The 21,593-nt window shown below is 43.5% G+C and overlaps 1 protein-coding gene across 1 annotated transcript in view; it reads right to left on the bottom strand.

Moving 5' to 3' along the window:
- si:ch211-198m17.1 (serine-rich adhesin for platelets) overlaps nt 1-19,706 on the bottom strand; it is a 43,954-nt gene extending 24,248 nt beyond the window's left edge. Inside the window, exons 1-2 of the mRNA XM_063213471.1 lie at nt 19,504-19,706; nt 1,450-2,817 (exon numbers count right to left, since the gene is read on the bottom strand). Of these exons, the coding sequence (XP_063069541.1) occupies nt 1,450-2,817; nt 19,504-19,552 (1,417 nt within the window). The 5' untranslated portion in view covers nt 19,553-19,706. The remainder of the gene's footprint in view (nt 1-1,449; nt 2,818-19,503) is intronic.
- Between the last annotated feature and the right edge of the window lie 1,887 nt (nt 19,707-21,593).

Genomic DNA, 21,593 nt, shown 5'->3' with positions numbered 1-21,593 from the left:
CAAGTAATGTTGATGTGTCATCACTTATGGTTGCCATATTGGATGGATAAGATACTACAGTGGCAGGTACTGTTTTGTCCTCTATTACATTAGATGACTCTGACTCTGTTTGAAGTGGAAGATTAGTCCTTAAGGTGAAGTGTTCTGGGAAAGATAGCGTTGAAGTTATGGATGCCATAGTTGTTGGATCAGATTGTCTATTTGTCATGTCGGCTGGATCTGATATTGTGGTCAGTGAAGGACTAATAGAAGGTGTTTGGTTAGGTGATATAGAACCGCGTAGTGTTACAGTCATGCCAGGAACTGTTGCCTGTGATGTCAGGACAGGGTGAGTGATGGATGTTGAACTGGATATGGGTGTTGATGTGGCTAATAATGTTAACTCTTCGAGTGTTGGTGTGGGTGTTAATGTGTCTGTGTAGGTGGTCTCAGGTACTGTGCTCAATTCTGTATTAAGCGCAAGATCAGTCTCTATGGTAGATGTCGGTTTGTCTGTGAAAGTCGGTGTTGAGGTGTTATCAGTTCTGGGTGACAAAGTAGTTGGATCAGATTGTACATTAGATATTGTGGCGGTTGTATCAGATGGTATGTTCAGTGAAGGAAAAGCAGAAGGTGTTTGGTTGGGTGATGTAGGACTTGCTACTGTTGTGGTTATACCAGGAGCTGTTAACAGGATAGAGTCAGAGCTGGATGTCAGACTAGATGTGGTGGTGAATGTTTCTTTTTCTGTCATGTAAGAGGCTGTGCTTAATTCTTTGTTAACTGTAGTGTCAGTCTCTAAGGTGTTTGTTGAATTTTCTGCGATGGGTAATGTTGAAGTGTTATCAGTTATGGGTGTAGGAATGTTTGGATCAGATAAAACACCGGAGGCCAATGTCTGGTTTTCTGTAATGTCAGACGTGTTCCTTGATTCTGTCATCTCCATGGTAGATGTTGGGGTTTCTGTTACAAGTAATGTTGATGTGTCATCACTTATGGTTGCCATAGTGGATGGATAAGATACAACATTGGCAGGTGCTGTTTTGTCCTCTATTACATTGGATGACTCTGACTCTGTTTGAAGTGGAAGATTAGTCCCTAAGGTTGAGTGTTCTGGGAAAGATAGCGTTGAAGTTATGGATGCCATAGTTGTTGGATCAGATTGTCTATTTGTCATGTCGGCTGGATCTGATATTGTGGTCAGTGAAGGACTAATAGAAGGTGTTTGGTTAGGTGATATAGAACCGGCTTGTGCTACAGTTATGACAGGAACTGTTGCCTGTAATGTAAGGACAGGGTGAGTGATGGATGTTGAACTGGATACTGGTGTTGATGTGGCTGTTAATGGTAACACTTCGAGTGTTGGTGTGGGTGTTAGTGTGTGTGTGAAGGTGGTCTCTGCTTTCTCTGTTCCCCCATCACTCCCGGTGGTCTTTGATGTGGACAAGTAAGTCATCACGGTCACCATACCTGTAAAATCAGATTGATCGCCATCTGTGGTGGTGCTCCACTCCGTGCTCCCTGTCTCCATGGAGGTGGAGGTGGAGCTGGAGGTGATGCTGTAGCTGGTCTCTGGAGCACTTTCTGTGGCACCGGCAGCGGTCGTGTCCAGCTCCGGGACAGTGGTAAGCTCTGTCAGGCTATCTGGAACGGTCGTTGGTGTGTCAGTCGACGACGACTCCATGGTGGCCGATCCCTCAGCGTCCACTGTGGTGCCTGCAGTAGTCGAAGAAGAGGCGGCGGCGGCGGTCATGGCTGTCGAAGTTTCCAAACTAGTTGCAGTGCTGTGCTCTGGTTCGGGCATGGAGGATGTTGTGGGCTCAGATGTCGTGTCAACAATGTCAACGGTGGCTGATGCTGATAATGGCGTTTCAGATGGCATGGAAATTTCAGTAGTTGTACTTCCATCTAGTTCAGACATGGCTGTTGTGGGTTCAGATGTCATGCCTGTCTGTGCTAAGGTGGAACCAGTAAACTCAACAAGGCTATCGCTGACTGGTGCTGATGATGCCGTCAAAGCAGAGGACATGTCAGTGACTGGCAATGTCTCGAGAGTGGACACGTCAGTAACCTCTGTAGGAGTACTACCTTCCAGTTTGGACACTGAGGTTGCTGTGGGCTCAGATATCATGTCCGCCTGTGCTGAGGTGGAACCAGAGCCCTCAACAGAATCACTGATGGCTGATGCTGACGATAACGTCTCAGCAGTGGACATGTCAGTGACCTCTGTGGGAGTGCTTCCTTCAAGCTCGGAAATGGGGGCTGTTGTGGGATCAAATGACATGTCAGACTGTTCTGAGGTAGAAGATGATGGTGTCTCGGTAGCCTCTGTGGGAGATGTTGTGGGTTCAGATGTCATGTCTGTCTGTCCTAAAGTGGAACCAGAAAAACCAGCGAGGTCACCGAAGGTTGTTGCTGCAGCTGATGACATCACAGCAGTGGGCATGTCATTGAGCTCTATGGGGACGGTAGGGCCCTCTTCAGTGGCCCCTATGGCGATGGTGGTGTCATCTTCTTGTACACTCTGACTGGTTGCCCGGGTAAGGGTTGTGCATCGGTGCGTGGTGTTGTAAGGACTTTCTGTGGCAGCAGATGAGGTTAAAGTTGTGGATTGGGGTGGGACTGAGACTGAGGAGGTAGGGGTGGTAATGACATCGCCGGAGGATTCTCCTGATCCAGAAAAATCGCCCGAGTTGTGGTTGCCTGAGCTGTCTGCGCTGCCTTCAAAGCTGGGGGTCGCTACAGCTGATGTCAGGGTGACGTCAGAGGGACTACCGTCCCCAATGGAGGTGGCTACAGCGGAGGGGTCTGGTGAGGTCTGAGCTACAGTGATGAATGCTAAAATAAAAATTAACAAATGAACAAGTTAATTTTTATTTTCGAGTTCAAATAGCACAATAAGACGAAGACATGTTCAAAAATATTCTGATACTACATCACATCAGAAATGTGATGTGGGTATGACACACAACTACTATGATGAATGCTGAAATAAAAATCATTTCATTTTTAGTATTGCACATTGAAGTATTGCACATTAGAATGTGTTTCTAGAGAAACAATGTCTTGTACACAACAGTTACCGTGATGAATGCAAAAATAAAATTCACCACATCATTTCTTATTCTGAATTGACCTTACCGGGTCAACCTAAAAATATTAAAAATATAAAAATAATAACATCCGACATGTGTTTCTAGGAAAACATGATCTGGTACACAAAAGCAACTGCGATGAAAGCTGAAATAAAAAATATTGCATTCATCTTTATTTTGAGTTAAAGGTGCACTGTGTAGGATGGTCACCAGAGTAGGTATTGCAACTACGCTGCTCATTGAAACTGTGTTGTCTACTGCCCAAGTTGATCGTTTCATGAATATTTACTAAATAATGAACTAATGTTTACTAGTATGACCAAAGTACAGTAAGTTTTGCAGCTAAAATGACTATTTCTGGAAATTCAAAATGGCAGACCATTTTCCCAGTCTTAAAGAATACTTAGAATTTGATGACGGTGGTAAGTATTCATGAAAAAAGTAACATTTGTGAATGGGCAGCATGACTTCTGGAAATAAACTACTAAAAATATTACAAAGTGCACCTTTAAACTTAAAATTTAGTCTGGTGCCACAACATCTACTTTGATGCCACAATAAAAATCAACTGGGTCATTTTTATTTTAAAATACTCTGACAGGATCAAATATGGTGACAGAGGAACACAAAAGGGGAAATCCTCATCCTCAAATATTCTAAGCCTCACAGCTTCCTTCACACCCTGGCCTTTACTTTGGACAAATCTCCAATATGCAAAGCAATGAAATAGCACACTGCATGGAAATACTGTAGCTTGGATGTCAATAATTACCACAAACAACAGTTTCAGGTGGTCGTAGTCAAACAAGGAATTAATTTAACTATTTTCCAGGACCAAAATGTGCTCAGTGGATAGAAACTGTGTGGAAATGTTTGTGGGTCCAGAGATGTGAATGTATTCATGAGTTATATTTGTCCCTGTGTGTGTGTGTGTGTGTGTGTGTGTGTGTGTGTGTGTGTGTGTGTGTGTGTGTGTGTGTGTGTGTGAGAGAGAGAGAGAGAGAGAGAGAGAGAGAGAGAGAGAGAGAGAGAGAGAGAGAGAGAGAGAGAGAGAGAGAGAGAGAGAGAGAGAGAGAGAGAGCATATTTTTACTAGAGATGCACCGGATCCTGATTTTTAGGATCCTGCCGGATACCGGATCCACTGCTTAAGATCCTGCAGGATCCGGAACCGGAAGAAAAGGAAAGGGCTGAAACACATAGCCTACTCGCACACGTGGGCCCTTTTTATTACGTTGGCTCAAACTATTTTTTAGACTCATTGGCTTACTGCCACACTGCCTGCACTGGCCACTTCCAAAGTTCTTTCACTCCATGCAGCAATTGGGGTTGTGAAAGACTGACTGAAAAACCTAGGGTAGAGATGCTCTAGATCCTGATCCGGATACCGGATCCACTGCTTAAGATCCTGCCGGATCCGGATCCTGTGAAAAACCCTATTATCCTGCCAGATCCGGAACCGGATCTTGGATCCTGTGCATCTCCAATTTTACATATCTTAACACTTGTATCATTTTTGAAGTTCCCTGTACAGGCCAAACCAGGAGAGCAATGAACAGGTGTGCCACAGGGCCAAACTCTCACCATGCGCCTGATAAGACCCGAGACTACCAAGAGAGGAAAAGGTCCGTTGCTATGCTGATAAGACAAACAGAAAAGCAAACAGCAGTGTACTGCAATTGCATCTTTTTGTGCACAGTTCCAGTCTATGAAATGCACTGTATAGGTACTGTGTTAAAGTCACATTAACCTGCAATTGTGAGCCACTAAGGTACTTCTTCACTAGATATAATCTGAAATATGCCTTGGTCAAATGACTGAAATCCCTCATTTATCAGTGAGCGGTTGTAACCTTTTCTAGCCACTGGAGGCACTATTTTACACAGAACCTGTCACAGACCTCAGAGGACTTTAAAATAAAGACCTGAGCCACTGACACAGAACTACACATGGCACTTCTGTATTTAACACAAAAGACACAAACAATTAGTTCCCTTTATGTAAAATCTAACATTGTGAAATCCCCAAACAGTGACCATGCCAAATCAGTCTATATGAACTGCATGAAATGAAAAGTCTGACATCACACCACTGACAAAGCTGAAGGTTGTGGGAATCAACAGCTGGTGTCAAACTGCTTAAATGCATGTACAGTAACAGGCCAGCACAGTCATATTGTCACCATCGCTAAACCCTCCCTAGCAACTCACAACAAAGACTCAAACAGAAAAACCCTTCATATAAACAGATAGACTAAAGAACAGATTGATTAAAGAACAGATGTCCATTTGGATCATCTCCGATGGTACCAACCTGCCAGGCAAAATATTTTCTGTTGCTGACGTTCGCCTAGATTCCTAGGCTACCCAAACAGGGAAATCTGTACTTACTGTAACAGGAATAAACACATTTCTGACCTAAATACCATGTCTGACTCAGAGGCCTGATGATAAACAGTATCAGTTGGAGCTGTGTTTCTCTCTGTTCAGTGAGATACATCTGAAAACAGCTGAAGGTTTGGAATAAGTTTGTTACTAGTATCGAGTAAGGGCTGTTCCTTTCTGTTAGGAATCACACTCACTGCACAAATACAAAGCCCGTCTGCCTGATAATATCATCTGCATTCACACTAGCAGATAATATACTAGGTCTCAAAAAAGTAACCATTTCCTTGACTGTGAATTTAAAGTAATCCTACTCCATATCCATATGGACAGGGATATGCTTGCTGCAGGATACGCGTGTGTGCACTTTTCGTGCATGAATGCGTTGCCATGTCTATTTTAAATCAATTTTGAGAGAACACCTGACACAGGGTAAATAGACGCAGGCGTACAGTCAGTGCAATATTGACAAAACCGTGAGGGGCAAGCTTCCAAACCTCCATGTTGAGGTAGCAGTAGAATTAAAAAAAATACTAAAAATATTAATGAGAGTCCCATTGGCTATCTGCATACTAGATGGTACCTACAGTATCATGGGCAGCGATCTGATGCAAGTATGTGCACTCGGTCGAACACAATTGCATGTGTAATTTAAGTCTCACCGTGAATGTATAACACTTTGCACTAACTTTTTCATGCTTGCCATTCCCTCACAATTCATATAATACTACACTTGGCATTTCTTGTATTACTTCTGTACTGATGTCCTCTACACTCTGATTTGTTCTGTTTATTTCGCTTTGCAAGTCGCTTTGAGTGAAAGTGTCTGCTAAATGTAATGTAGTGCAAGACTGTAAACCTGAGAACCCACATGAGGTGAATCGTGCAAAGCTAGAGGGCAAAGCTGGCGGCCATTTTTCTTCGTGTGAGGAAGAGGGAAAGGGCAAAGGGCTTAGGACGGCCAGCTGTGTTACTACGGATTTGAGCAGGACTCAGTCCAGTGCAGCTCTCCGGCACCTTGATTGGACAGGAGCGATTATCAGATTATCCCTACCAGACACAAAAGGCATGACCAGGTCACGGCCCGGCCTGAAGCCTGCAGCTGACCAGCGGACTAACGTAACTGCACCTGAATATCGCTACTGCCAGTGGCGTAGCAGCACATTTTGGGCCCTATGTACAATCAGCTTCAATGGACCCGCCCCAACCACCTATCTACATAAACCAGATTGTGTGTGGGCCCCCTACATAAATGGGGGCCTGGGGACCCAGTCACACTTTACCCCTCTGTACAACACCCCTGGCTACTGCTGCTGCGTTATGAAGAAGGAGCACATGACCCCAATTGCAACCTCAAGCCACACTGCCACGAAAGTGCTGAGGGAGTTATATGTTTACTGAATGCAGGCCAAAGTTCTCTAAGCCTACATCCAACACTGTGATAATTACCCCTTTGTGTTATTGTTGTTAGATCAAACCGACCATAAAACCAGTGCTACAAACCGGCAATCTTTTTATTCACAACAATAGCTATGAACAGTATACCAGGAACCCTGCTTTTATAGCAAAGATAAGATACAGTAGTTCTCTATCCTCTATCAAAGAAACAGCTGTTCTTACTATCCAAATATTGGCGTCAACCTAGGCATTGGTTTCTGGATTATACTTCCTAATCTCTCTGGTCTCATATATCGTGTCGTTCCCTTTTCAGTACAAATGCTGTTTTTTCCTACCGATAAACTCCCTTTGTTCAAAATGAGTGATGCATAAAAAGGAGAAGCCTGCACACAATGCCAAAATAAGACACTGAATCACACGTCAGATGGTCACTCCTACTTCAAAGGTTTTGTTTGCTTGCTTGCTTTGGGGCGCTATAGTGGATGGCTAAATTCAGTGGAAAAGGTGAGTACTGTAGATTGTTGCTTAGTGGCAGGGTGGGAGTGGGTGCGTCGCCGTGGGAACGGTCCAAGATATCTGAGACTGAGTTGCTTCTAATCGCCAGCTCTCACCTGTCACCTAGCAGCCCACCAAACCGCTTTGCTGGACAATAGGCCTCGTGTGCGGCGGTTATGAATGAATCTGTGTCTCTGGCTCTGACGAAAAAGAATGACACAACAAGATCTTGACATGTCTGCACCTCGCATTTGCCCTTACTAGAATAGTTTGAACTTGGTTTTCTCTCTCTCTCTCTCTCTCTCTCTCTCTCTCTCTCTCTCTCTCTCTCTCTCTCTCTCTCTCTCTCTCTCTCTCTCTCTCTCTCTCTCTCTCTCACACACACACACACACACATGCATAAGCACTTGCACACACATACACACAGTCACAAAAAACACACTCACACAATACAAAAAGGGCACTCAGATTCACAGATTCAGATGACAGGTATAGGAAGAAGGTCCTATCTTAGATTCAACCACAATAGCACACACTCTAACCACCCCCCCCCTCTCCAACACACACACATACACACACACACACACACACACACACACACACACACACACACACACACACACACACACACACACACACACACACACACACACACACACACACACACACACACACACACACACACACACACACACACACACGTAGTGCACACTCTCTACTCCACCCTAACAACTAGTCCTCTGCAAGAGGAGTCACCGCGGAAACACCAGGAGCTTTACCAGAAAGGGATTAATCCTTGTATGGGGTCTTTAAATAGTGTCCGGTGGGAAGACGTTGAACATAGGATACCAGAGAGAGGGAGAGAGAGAGAGAGAGAGAGAGAGAGAGAGAGAGAGAGAGAGAGAGAGAGAGAGAGAGAAAAATAAAAAGAGAGAGAGAGAGAGAGAGAGAGAGAGAGAGAGAGAGAGAGAGAGAGAGAGAGAGAGAGAGAGAGAGAGAGAGATGCCTAATTACAGGACATGCCATAAGGGGGAGAGAAAGTTGTAGGGTCAGGTTCTCTGGCAGCCTGAAGTCTCCCAAGCCGTCTCCTGACTGTAGTAGTAGCAGAGAGACTGGATAATACTCATAGAATCTCTGGTAGTAGTAGTTGTAGTAGTAGTAGTAGTAGTAGTAGTAGTTGTAGTAGTAGTAGTAGTAGTAGTAGTAGTAGTAGCAGTAGCCTAGTAGCCTAGTAGTAGTAGTAGTAGTAGTAGTAGTAGTAGTAGTAGTAGTAGTAGTAGCCTAGTAGTAGTAGTGGTGGCAGTCCATGTGTGCTGGCATTGCAGAGACAATGGACGTCTTGTGGGAACCTATTGACAAGATCAATCTAATCAGCTGCAAACAAACCCCACCACATTACTCCTCTAATAATCATTATCGCCAGCTTAATGGGCATTATCGATGACTAATCGCAGCTTTACAATTAACTTACGGCAGGTGAATCACAGGGATGTGAGAAACTATAGCTTTTCCATGTAACTTGCAGGATATTCTGGTTTCAAATGGAATATTGTCAGTGTTCGGTTTTAAGTCTCTGAATATTCCAATATGGAACAGTATTCTGCAACCGAAACATTCGGAATGAATGAAAAGTTTGCACGACCAGTTCCCAAACTGTCCCATGTCGTAATGTATTACTAAAGCCCCGTTGCACTGTCATAGTGGTGTAATACTATGGTAGTTAAGGTTTTTCAATGACTATTACAGCGCTGGTGGAACGACGTCTGTTAAGGGGCTCCAATCAGAATATGCCTTGCAGGTATTTGCGCCCAATGTCGAGCCAAAGACAAAACTGTGCGTTCTTATACCTGTATAAGTTTGTGTCAACATACAGACAGACATGCATTCGTGCATATAAATACACAGACAGTATATAACTTGATTGCATGTCTCTTATATTCTAACGTCGTTTCACTGTCTGATGTACTTTACTTGGAGTCTTTATCAGCTTCAACAAAATATGGGACACTGGAAACACAAATGGCAGAAGTATTAATTTCCTCTACCACCTGTGCATATTGACAGACCTCTCCAGAGAGAGAGAGAGAGAGAGAGAGAGACAGAGAGAGAGGGGGGGGGGTACAAAGAGGGACATGAAAAGAACATTCATCATGTTTGCCCATATGTCTTAGGTCTATACATCTAGGTCTTCATAGAGTAATTTAAGTCAAATACCCATCTTTATATATAAGACTACTGACTTCCTTATAACAAATGACGCAGACGAGTGGCAATGTAGGCTGAGTTGGTGCAACGTGAACGATAGAGGGACAAGGCCCATTGGAGATATTGACTGCTCTGTACTGGTAATCTAGCATACAGGGCATATCCCAGTGGATCTACAGTCCTCAGGGAACAATTCTGATGTTTTTTATATTTTTTAATTCGAGACCAGATGGAGCCCACACAAAAATGCCCATGTCTTTTTTCGGTCCCAGTCGAGCCCCGTATAACGAGGAAGACATGTTGAGAGGTGAAGAGCAGGAGGTATAGAAAGAGGGGATGAGAGAGAGGGCCCCAGAGAGAGAGAGAAAAAAATAGAACAGAGAGGGAGACCCTGAGGGGAGTGTTCTCTGTGGGCCACTGTGCTGAAGATCAAAGCTTGGGAGTCTGACGCCAGTGCAGCAGGGGTATCTGATGGGAATGAGTGGCTTTCATTTACACCACCTACAAAACACAGACGGACACATGCAGTGACACTGACACACACACGCACGTACGCACACGTGTGCACACATCTATGAACAGACTCGCACCAACACTCAAATGTTTTCAAGTGCCTACAGTAACCATGATTTTGGACATATTTCATGTAATCATATGTGCACATATGCACAAACGGACAGGGGGGTACATTTTGTATGTGTGCCAGTAGTCACTGTTCACTCTCTATTACTACATGACATCAAGTTTGACAACTACTGATACTAATCGCCACAAATTGACCACTGACACACTTTTAGAGCTTTCATCCTGTCTGGGGACCTTCGCTTGCTGCCTGCCTCGAATTCCTGAAATTCTGGTTGGATTTCTTTCTTTCTTTCCAGGCCAGACAATACAACCCCAAAATCTCCCTCAGAGTAATCTGGTTAACTTGCTAAGACTCTGGCCAGGTCAAGCCCAGACACATTAGTGCTTCAACCAAAAACCTATTCCTCTCGTCCCGACTATACAACCGTTCAGTAATGAGGCAGCCTAATGGGCAGTAAAAATGCAACAATATTCTGATCATATATTGTCCCATTCAATGTTAGTTAGTTAGTGTTGAATTCACATCGCAGAACCATATTATGCTCTGAACCGTGTTTAATTACACTCTTAAAGTGTTGATTCAGCACCAATTTTGTGGCGTTCATTCAGAGTAGAACACATCTTGAAGTGTTGAATGGAGGGCATTTTCAAACTTGGTCCCTTTTAGCCATTTAAGCAAACTCAGACCTGTGAATCAGCATTTTCTGTGCATACTTTAACAATACGAAGCGTACCCCGATCCCTTGGAAGTGAACCGTACTAAGACTTGTGTTGACGTGGTCTCAGTGCGGGTCGCTAAAGTGCCCTGACAAGTTACACCTGGGACTAGGTGTAATCACTTGAGGAAAGCTCTAGAGGACCGGGTATGATCAAAAAGAGGACTGGCACCTCATAAAAGCCTAACGGGATAAGAAAGAGCACCTGGTCCTTTCTGTACACTCACAATGTGAAGAAAAACAGAACTGGGTTCTTTTTCCATTAGCTGACTTTTTGATCCACTTACAGAGGACTGAGTTCACTTAAAGAGGACAATATGTGAAAATACTGTAAAGATTTGCAGAAAACTCTTGGAAAACTAAGAGAATGAATCATTTCATGGAGGCACAGTTTGAGATTACCTCATGACAAATGAATCTGTTGGATTAATCAATTTGCTAAAACTCAAGGTTATTAAGCGTGACCATTCATCTTGCCTATAAGATAACAGGCTGCAGGTTTTGGCTTTTTGGCCCCATCGTACATGTACGTGCGTTAATGCGTTTTTACGACCACTATGTTTTCAGACTATGTTCCCAGAATTCCACTTAATTAATATTTCATTGGCCCATTAACATGTAACAGTTGACTTCACTTTCCCTTGGATGTTAAAACCTTTAGCACAGACCTTATGTTATAACCTTACTGTCACCAAAATTGTAATGCCAATGCATTAATCTGTTACTTAAGGTTCTTGGTAATGTCATAGCAATGTTATGATATAGTTGAGTATTTTCAGCATATAGTGAATAGGCTCTCCGGTGACCCCATCTGCACTAAGAGGCTAAATTAGAGTGGAGGAGTGAAGAGAGGAGAGAAGAGAGAATCACCAAGAGGAAATAATTCCATTACCAATAGGCTGACCAAAACGATGACAACAGCCCAGTGTTTCTGTAAGACATGACTGAATTCTTACAAACTAAAAGACTGAAGTTCTTACTGTTAGATGGTCAGTTCTCATTTGTAAAAGGGAGAGATGTGACTCAGTTGGCTGGTGCCCTACACCATTACCCGCGTTCAATTCCGGCCCCATCTCTCTCTGACTCATTACCTGGCTCTATCACTTCCTACATTTACATGAGACATTTCATTCAGAATTAACTGACTTCAATTCTGAATAAAGCTTAATTCCCATTTGAAAACGACATGTAAACACCTCTTAATTCGGAATAAGAGGAAAGTAAACTCAACAGAATTATTTTATTCTGAATGATTAATTCAGAATTAAAAACATAATGTAAACGTAATAACTGTCCTATTTGAGCAATAAAGGTGTAAACATCCATGAAATTATATAAAAAAGAAGGAAAGGTAGGATGCCAAGGGCTCAGTACACTGGGCATAATTTTATTACACTGAAGGTGTTACTGTATAAGGATGTTGTAATTGTTATGATTAACATAACATAGGAAAACACATTGGGTAAAACTGGGGGAGTGCCAACAGGGATTTCGTGACATTGCTTGCTATCTGGGCGTGGCTGTTGGTTGTCAGGTCACAGGGTTGTTACGTTTTGACACATTGTGTTAAGCTGCCTTGAGCAATGAATATTAACAGCTACTCACTACCTGAACAAGGTATTCTGTCTCTCTCTCTCTCTCTCTCTCTCTCTCTTTCGTGCACGCGCAAACACACACATGCACACACACAAACACGTGCGCGCGCACACACAAACACACACACACACACACGCGCGCACACACACACACACACACGTACACACGTACACACGTACACACACACACACACACACACACACACACACACACACACACGTACACACGTACACACGTACACACACACACACACACACACACAGCAAACATATGGCATGAGGCACTACTTTCTGTCAAACTCTAAAAAACTTGAGTCATGGAGGATTAAAATGGGGGTCTGCATGTTCTGCATGAGTAGTGCTCAGATTTAACTCACAACTCTCTCTCTCTGTGTCTCTCTCTCTCTCTGTCTCTCTTTCTCTTTCTCTCCTCTCTCTCTCTCTCTGTCTCTCTCTCTCCCTGTCTCTCTTTCTCTTTCTCTCCTCTCTCTAGCTGTTAAACTTATCTCAGGCAACAGATGGCTCCCAGGAACTGAGCTTGGGTATACAGTAGGTGTGTCACACACACACACACACACACACACACACACACACACACACACACACACACACACACACCACACACACCACACACACACACACACACACACACACACACACACACACACACACACACACACACACACACACACACACACACACACACACACACACACACACGCACACAAAGTTCATCATATCCTATTAAAGAGTGGCCTGAGCATGCTTTCCAATTACAGTGGCAGCTTTGCAGTCCCTACAGTCCTTAAGAGGCACCCATAATCCAAACGGATAGGAAAGAGTGAAGAAGGCAGAGGGAATGAAAGAGAAGACAGGGAGAGAGAGAGAGAGAGAGAGAGCAGTGGGTACGAGAGAGAGAGAGAGGGGGGGGGGGTTAGAGAGCAGTGCGTAAGACAGAGAGACAGAGACAGACTGAATGAGATCATTTTAAGGAGTGAGAGGGGAGACGGAGGACGAAAGAGAGAGAGAGAGAGAGAGAGAGAGAGAGAGAGAGAGAGAGAGAGAGAGAGAGAGAGAGAGAGAGTGCATGAGGAGGACAGACAGTGAGAGAGTACCGAGGTCGAGTTAGAGACATAAACATAGATAGGCAGTATAGTTAGAGAGCAGTACAGCAAATCGGAGGAGGGCCTGGATGATGACCGGCATGGGGAATGTGCACAATAGCATGCAGATAAGAGAGAAATCAGCAGCAGATACAGCAGGAGGATATGGATGGGTAGATCGAGGTCAGGGTCAGGGTGAAGTGGGTGGCAAATGGCTACTAACTTCTACCGCCAGGGCCGTAACGAGACATTTTCAAATACCGAGGTCAAATACTGTGTGCTGTACTGCATACTGTACATTTAGAATGCTTCAAACACTTCAGTCAAACTCTTAAGTCTGTTTTTATTAATCACTGCCTTGAGGATAAATGGGGGTGGTGTATACAGACGGAATGTATCATTGTTGATCATATATCAATTTTCATCATAGATACATTTTACATTACTGAAGAAAAATACCGAGGACATGACCTCTGTGTCCTCAATGATAGTTACAGCCATGACTACCGCTGTCAGCTTGGACACCACCTTGCAATCCTCTCTACATAGTCTCAGAGAATATAGTTGAAGAGTTCAGATGCAACACCCTGTCAGCAGTGCTGTTACAAAATCATGTACAAATTCATTTTTTATTAAATAGCTCCCCAAGTTTTTATTAAAATGTTCCCCAAGTGATCTCAGCCAAAAATCTACTTCACTGTTATGACAAACATGTCAAGCCCAAACAAAATGGCATGGGGGTAGTTTTATGTTTACTAAAGACATATAATTCATAGAAATATAGCCTATTTTTTGTAAACTCATCACAAATGCTCGTAGCCTCCTACTGCAGTAGGGGTCGCTGGAGACCCTATTCATTTGCTGAAAATGTTTAACTACATCATAACAACATTGCTATGACATTACAGAGAGTCATAGTGCTGCGCTAAGGGGTTAAGAGGTTTGCATCTGAACTCGTCAGTTGCTTCCTAGTCCTACTAGAATTGTTGTTATTTACTACAGTAGGCTACGTTTCACTTAGCAGACACTTTCATCCAAAGAGGCTTAAAAGTTATTTAGCTACAGGGTGAAGTTCCTTCCCTCAGTGAAACGGTAGCCTAACACATGGGTGGGTAAAACTGTGTGTCGAGAGGGCACGTGTTTGCAGCATAAGCTTAATTGTGTACCTATTAACCTATGTATCAATTATGTACTAAATAAATGTGTCATTTTTTATGTTTCATGTTAGCATAGCCATGCATATGGGGTAGAACTTTATTTTTTCGGCATATTTTTAGTACACTCATTTGTTTCAGAATGTAATATTACTGTGAATACCAACTCTAAGCCTAAGCTACAGTGTAAGTACATAATGTTACAACTTTTAACGAATTACTACAGCCGATGTGTAATGTAGTAGTAGTAGTTGTTGTAGTAGTAGTAGTAGTAGTAGTAGTAGTAGTAGTAGTAGTATTAGTACTAGCTACCTTTTTTCAATGAGTAGCTAAGCATTTCACTTGCAGACCATCACAGGGCTACCTCATGTGCCCTAAGCAGCGTTTGGTATAATGTACTGTGGTCCACATTGACATGATGATCTACAAATGCTTGACGATAGAAAGGGTGTTATAATGCCTCAATATAGCCTAATTAATATAGCCTCGTAAGGCAGCAATTTGTTTCATATGCCCTACATCCCCTCGAGCACCTAACCCCCCCCCCCACACACACACCCAAAATGTCTGTGCACACCACTGCCTTGTCTAATATGGGGAAGGGTCTGAGACTTTACTCCAGTGATTCTCAAATTGTGGTGGGTGGCCAAAAGTGGGCCCTGAAATCATTTTCTCAAAATCTAAATGAATATTTGTTGCTGTGTTGATGTTGATTATTCATTTGAGTGCCAGTGGTGGGCTCCAAACATTTGTGAAAATTTCAAGTGGGCCCCAAGTTGGAAAATGTTGGGAAGCCCTCCCTGCCTTACTCACTCAAGAGCACTTCAATCGTCCAACGAGAGCGCCTAAGACCACACATATTCTCCTAAGTGGCACGGGATGTGAATGTGCAACACTCTGACTCAAAAATCCTTCCATACCATTCATTTCTGTTCAGACTAATAACGGCCAAAGTGACCATAGAATCAGAAGAAACGTATTTCTCAATGCAAAGTCGTTATTTCCCAACAGGCAGCCTGTTGTATGGCCACACAGACTTTTATGAATACGTGCGTTCAAACACATGAGCAAGCAGATTAAGCAAGTCTGGTAAGAGAATGCAGTCTGATGCAAAGTAAAATGAGACCTTTATTTCACCTGTAATCTGCTGCAATGCAGACAAACACATTCACACATACACAAAAAGGCAGTCACAAAGGCACACCTTGCACAGACAGACACAAACACACACACACACACACACACATTTCTGCATGTACTCAGACTACACGAACACACATGTACGCATGCACACGCATACACACACAAACACACGCACGTATCCACGCACACACACGCACGTATCCATTTACGCACACGCACAAATGCACGCACACATACACAGTCACACACTCACACACACACTCAAGTGGGCAGAACCACTCATCTCGCCTCACTGCATATCTGTTTTTTCAGCCTACACAAGTGTCTGGTGTGCGTGTGTGTGCGCGCGTGTGTGTGTGTGCACACACATGTGCATGGGTTTCTGTGCGTGTGTGCGTGTGTGTATGTGTGTGCGTGTGTGTGTGCATGTAGTATGTGAGTGCATACGTGAGTGCATGTGTGTTGAACGTAGGGCTGCACGATTATGGAAAAAATCATTATCACGTTTATTTTGGTCAAAATCGTAATCACGATTATTGATTTTTTTCAGATTTAAAAAAAAATTATAACAAGATGAAATATAACTATATACGGGATGAGCAAAATAAAATGAATTATAATAATTATGTAAAGGCAACAGCATGAAACTTAGGTGGACAGATATCTGGCCAGAAACACCAGCCTGTCAGTATGTTCTGTCTTCAAGGAGGCTCTCGAAGGTAGGTCACTATTGCCACGATTGAGATCACGACTACAATTTCACGATTTTATAATGATTTTCGATTATTTCCGATTAATTGTGCAGCCCTAGTTGAACGTGTGTTTGTGTGTATGTTTGTGTGTGTGTGTTTGTGTTTCATGAGTACGTGCAGGCATGCCTGCGTGCGTGCCCTTGTTTGTCTGTGTGTTCGTCTGTGAGTAAAGCACAGCAGGAAAGATGCCCTCTCTAACAGCCTCTGATTTTCCTGCAAAGGCCCGATGCTATGCCTGCTCTCTCCATGCCTGCTCTTGCAATCTCTATAATTCACAAACCCACCATTCAACAGCTCCAGGACTAATGACATGACAGATGAAAACATTCTCTCTCTCTCTCTCTCTCTCTCTTTCTCTCTCTCTCACACACACACACCCACACATTCACTTCCTCTCTATCTCTATCTATCTGTCTGTCTTCTCTCTCTCTCTCTCTCTCTCTCTCTCTCTCTCTCTCTCTCTCTCTCTCTCTCTCTCCCTCGCATGCACACACACACACACACACACACACACACACACACACACACACACACACACACACACACACACACACACACACACACACACAGAGATATTTATTGTGGTGACAGGAGACTCTAGGCGCCAGACTGTGGAGAAGGCCGGGGTCCGTGAGGACCTTCAGGCCATCCATTTCTCCTGCACAACTCTCTGTCTTCTCTCTGGCAATTAACACATGCAGCCATGCCACATGGACAACTGGGGTTATTCTCTTGCTCGCCCCATATCTCCCTCTCTCTCTCTCTCTCTCTCTCTCTCTCTCTCTCTCTCTCTCTCTCTCTCTCTCTCTCTCTCTCTCTCTCTTTCCTTTTTTTCTCTCTCTCTCTCATCCGCTCTCTTCCACTCTGTTTCTGTTTTTCTGTGTGTGTCTGTCTATGGATTTGTGACTGGTCCACAGTTGATTTTCTTTTCTTTCTTCTTTCCTTTCTTTCTTTCCTTTCTTTTCTCTTTTCTTTCTTTCTTTCTTTCTGACTTCCTTTCTTTCTTCATCCCTGCTGAGTTGCTAATGCACACATAAAAGCCAGGCTCTTTAACACAAACCTGCTTGTGCACTAATGACTGGCCCCATGCACAAATTACTCACATACGGCAGCTGTAGTACTATATGTTATATACACCTCACACACAAAGTATGGATAACAGAATGCTCATGTACACATGCATGCGCGCGCACACACACACACACACACGTTTCTACGAGACACACACACATCTACAAGTACAAATACAGAGGCATTCTGTCTGTCTGTCTGTCTGTCTCTCACACACACACACACACACACACACACACACACACACACACACACACACACACACACACACACACACACACACACACACACACACACACACACACACACACACACACACACAGTTTCCATCCCCATAAAACAGCCAGAGCATTTTTATGGAGGGCATGCATCCTCAAGGCACAACTCATAACGCATCATGGCTCCCATGCTTTCACGCCTGCCGCCATTCCCACTCCCCGCTCCCCACTCTCCTCTCACCCCATCCATGCCCTCTGACCTCCTAGTGCCAAAGGGCTGAGTGAGTATTACAGCATCCCACAGGCTACTTCCTGGCAGCAGTAAACTCCACATCAACAGAGCAGCTGACCCTCTCATTGTGAGGTCCCTATATAGCCTCTACCTACACAGTAAATGTCTAACACAGCAAAAAACTGTATAACCCACCAACCAATTCCATAACCCTCTACTCTCAACCTTTGAGACCACACTACATCGCATGCCTGAGCTTTTATGGGTTGGGGTTGGGTATTGGTTGGGGCTGGATGCTGGATGGCGGTTGGGTGGTAGGCCTGTCTAGTGCCAAGGTTTATGGAGTGTTGGTTAAAAAGTGACCTGCAATGATCACATGACTGGTCACTGCACTGGACAATTCAAAGATAGCAGCACATCTGACAGTGTCATGTCAGGCAAAACTGATGGTTGTCGTAACACAAGAAATGTCTGTCAGGCGAAACAAATTAATAGGCCTATCGCCTGTCTGTCTGTTATTGCAAGATGTGTGTGTGTGTACATCAGACCAAAATTGCTTCCTGCCTCTGTCATCATAAGATGTGCAGTGTCAGGTGATAGCAGGACAGGCTTTAAAATTGCACTAACAGTTGTGAAATGGAAGTAACTAGTCAGGGGTTTCCCAAGAATTAGGCACAGCTACTTAACCCCCCACTGACTCACACACACATGCCATGTGAACGTAGGCTATGCATTACGGGGCCCGTAATGACTCAGTCTCACATAAGCTTCACATCAATCAAGACTATCCTCAAAGTTATGCCCGTTCACGCCTTCAGTGGCCACCTAAGGACACGAACGAAACGCTCGCCTATAATGACAAACCGTTAGCTTCAAATAAGAGTTGCAAATAGGCTAATGTATGGGAGCTCGGCATGCATGCAGGGGGATAACTACAGACAACGCCAACACGTTGTAGCTGCCGTTGCCAGCTGGCTTGCGCTGAGACTGATCTGTACACGGACACTATAAGCTCCTTTTAACATTTTACAATGGACCTCGCTCGCTCTCAGCAATATCTGGATTACTTAGGCTACAATATCCACGTGAACCTCTCGAAGCCAACACACTTCTTTCATTCTTCAAGAAATAGCCTAGACTCTTTTAGTGAAACTCTTTGGGTGAACGCATGTTGGATTTCACGCGACATCTGAGTTGATCCGCGAGTTGCCGTCGTAGGCTATACCAAACTATCATGACACAAACCCACGAATGCCTTGCGCGCAATATACAATAAATGGTGAACCATCTCATGATCTGATTGAATGCAGATCAAAATATGTAGCTGCACAGCACAACATAGGCCTAACACATAGCGGGAAAATAACACTATAACTTACCTTTCCCAAGGAGCCAACACAAGACGATAAGTTGATACAGTAATGGCATTATGTCCCGTGTCCAACTTTAGGTTCCTAGTAAGAATGGTAAACGAAGGCAACGAGTGAGGCAAATCTACTGTGAGACATGAAAAATCTGCCGCCTGGGTAACTTTCTTCGACTAACTGCTTGGAGCGCCTGCAGGCTACAGGTGGGTGAACGTCTGAGCGCTCCCCTGTTGGTGTATAAAATGCGCGCTGCCCCTCCTTGCACAGAGGCGGTCGTTTGCAGGATACCTGTGCCAACTAACGGCAACAAGTGAGAGCTGGGCTAATTTTAGCCTTGGTGTGTGCGCGCGCGCGTGTATGAGAGAGAGAGAGAGAGAGAGAGAGAGAGAGAGAGAGAGAGAGAGAGAGAGAGAGAGAGAGAGAGAGAGAGAGAGAGAGAGAGAGAGAGAGAGAGAGAGAGACTATGTGTAATAAACTATCTAGGAAAGCTTGGTGGTTTGATAGTGGAGACCCTAATATATAACAACATAACAACCACATAATGTACCACAAACATCCCCTTTTATTTATTGTTTAACATAGACATTATAGCATATTGACCACATTCTTCCGTGTATAATAATGTTTTATGAACTTTGCTGCATCTGTTTGTTTGTTATTGTTTTTGGCCATTGTATTTGTTGATTTATGGTGATTCATTTTTGTGCACATTTTGCTTGTGTATTCATGTAGGCCTTGTCAACATCAGTGAAGTGGTTGGCAAGCCTTTATCTGACAGTGTTGGCAAGGTAGCCAGGAAAAAGAAGGGTGCAAATGATTGTACACAGTCTCTTGATACCAATTTTGATTTTCATATCTAAACCACCTGCCCATCCATGTCTCCATCTATGACCAATTTGAAACCTTGTAAATTCAAATAGGGTCATGAAGACAATAAAACAAACAAAGGTGTGTGCAAAGCCATGCAAAGCAATTGTATATCCATGGGAACTTGTTTCATTTACTGCACCTGTGTTGGTCTTTCTACAGATGGCGGTAAGCATAAAACCTGAACCAGTTTGAAAGAAAAAATGCAATTATGTGGGCTCATGAATAACAAACGTCTCAACAGTGAATGAAGGCAAAGGACAAATGAGAAATCGTGAATCTGATCATGAATCAGATTATACCATACTGTTCTGTACACAGACTATGCTGCCGTCAAGTGCTGATGCTTAGGCTATAGCCCCATAATGCATGCCGTTCTGCCAGTGGAACACTGTAATAGTCATTGAAAAGTGAACTACCTAGTAATACACTATACTATGACATAAAACAGGACCTTTAGCAATGCACTACAATTTGGTCATCATCATTCTGGTAACAGCAAATTTATAACGCTGTGTCTTAACGTGTTTAGGACAACAAAGCCAAAGACATGTAATGCAATTAAGACTAAAAATCCAATCTCGGTTGAATCAGGGATCATGATTCAAACTGTCCAGCAGTTGGACTACAAACAAGTTAGCCAGTTTACCTGAGTGTACCTTGAAACTGACAAACATAAAACCTTTTGGAGAATTTCTCGGTTCTGTCTGTGCCTTTCTCAGTCTGTGTAAAGGGAGATCTGTGGGACTGGAACATGCCAGATGAGAGAATTACATTACATATGAGAGAATGCACTACTTAGCCTAATCCTGGAATGTTAAGGGGGTCCCAAATATCACTAGCACCCTCTACTGAAAGGCAAAAGACAAGCAGCAGTGAAGACTGCTTTCAGCACTTGGAAAGTATAGGACCACCTTGAAGACTGTTAAATGTGACTCTCCATGGTGAATTGAAATTGATGCAACATTTACTGTGTAGTTTGATTTATTGATTGAATTGATTTATTTCTTTACATGCCATTATTTGACATTTCATGTCATGAACAAAGTTTAAAAGCATGTAGAAAAGGTTTCCCAGGTGAAGCTAAATGTAAGTTATAAGCTTAAACATGGTCCATGGCCTCTATTCGGTGTCAATACCCATGGTACAGCGACTACAGGTACTGTAGCAAAGAAAAACAGTCAGGACAAAGCAAGTTATAATAACCTGCAACATACAATAACTAGTTCCATTAG

The sequence above is a fragment of the Engraulis encrasicolus genome, chromosome 2 (assembly GCF_034702125.1).
Source record: "Engraulis encrasicolus isolate BLACKSEA-1 chromosome 2, IST_EnEncr_1.0, whole genome shotgun sequence".
NCBI classification, from domain to species: domain Eukaryota; kingdom Metazoa; phylum Chordata; class Actinopteri; order Clupeiformes; family Engraulidae; genus Engraulis; species Engraulis encrasicolus.
The sequence above is the reverse complement of the archived record's forward strand: the minus strand, read 5'-3'. Positions and strand labels throughout refer to the sequence as shown.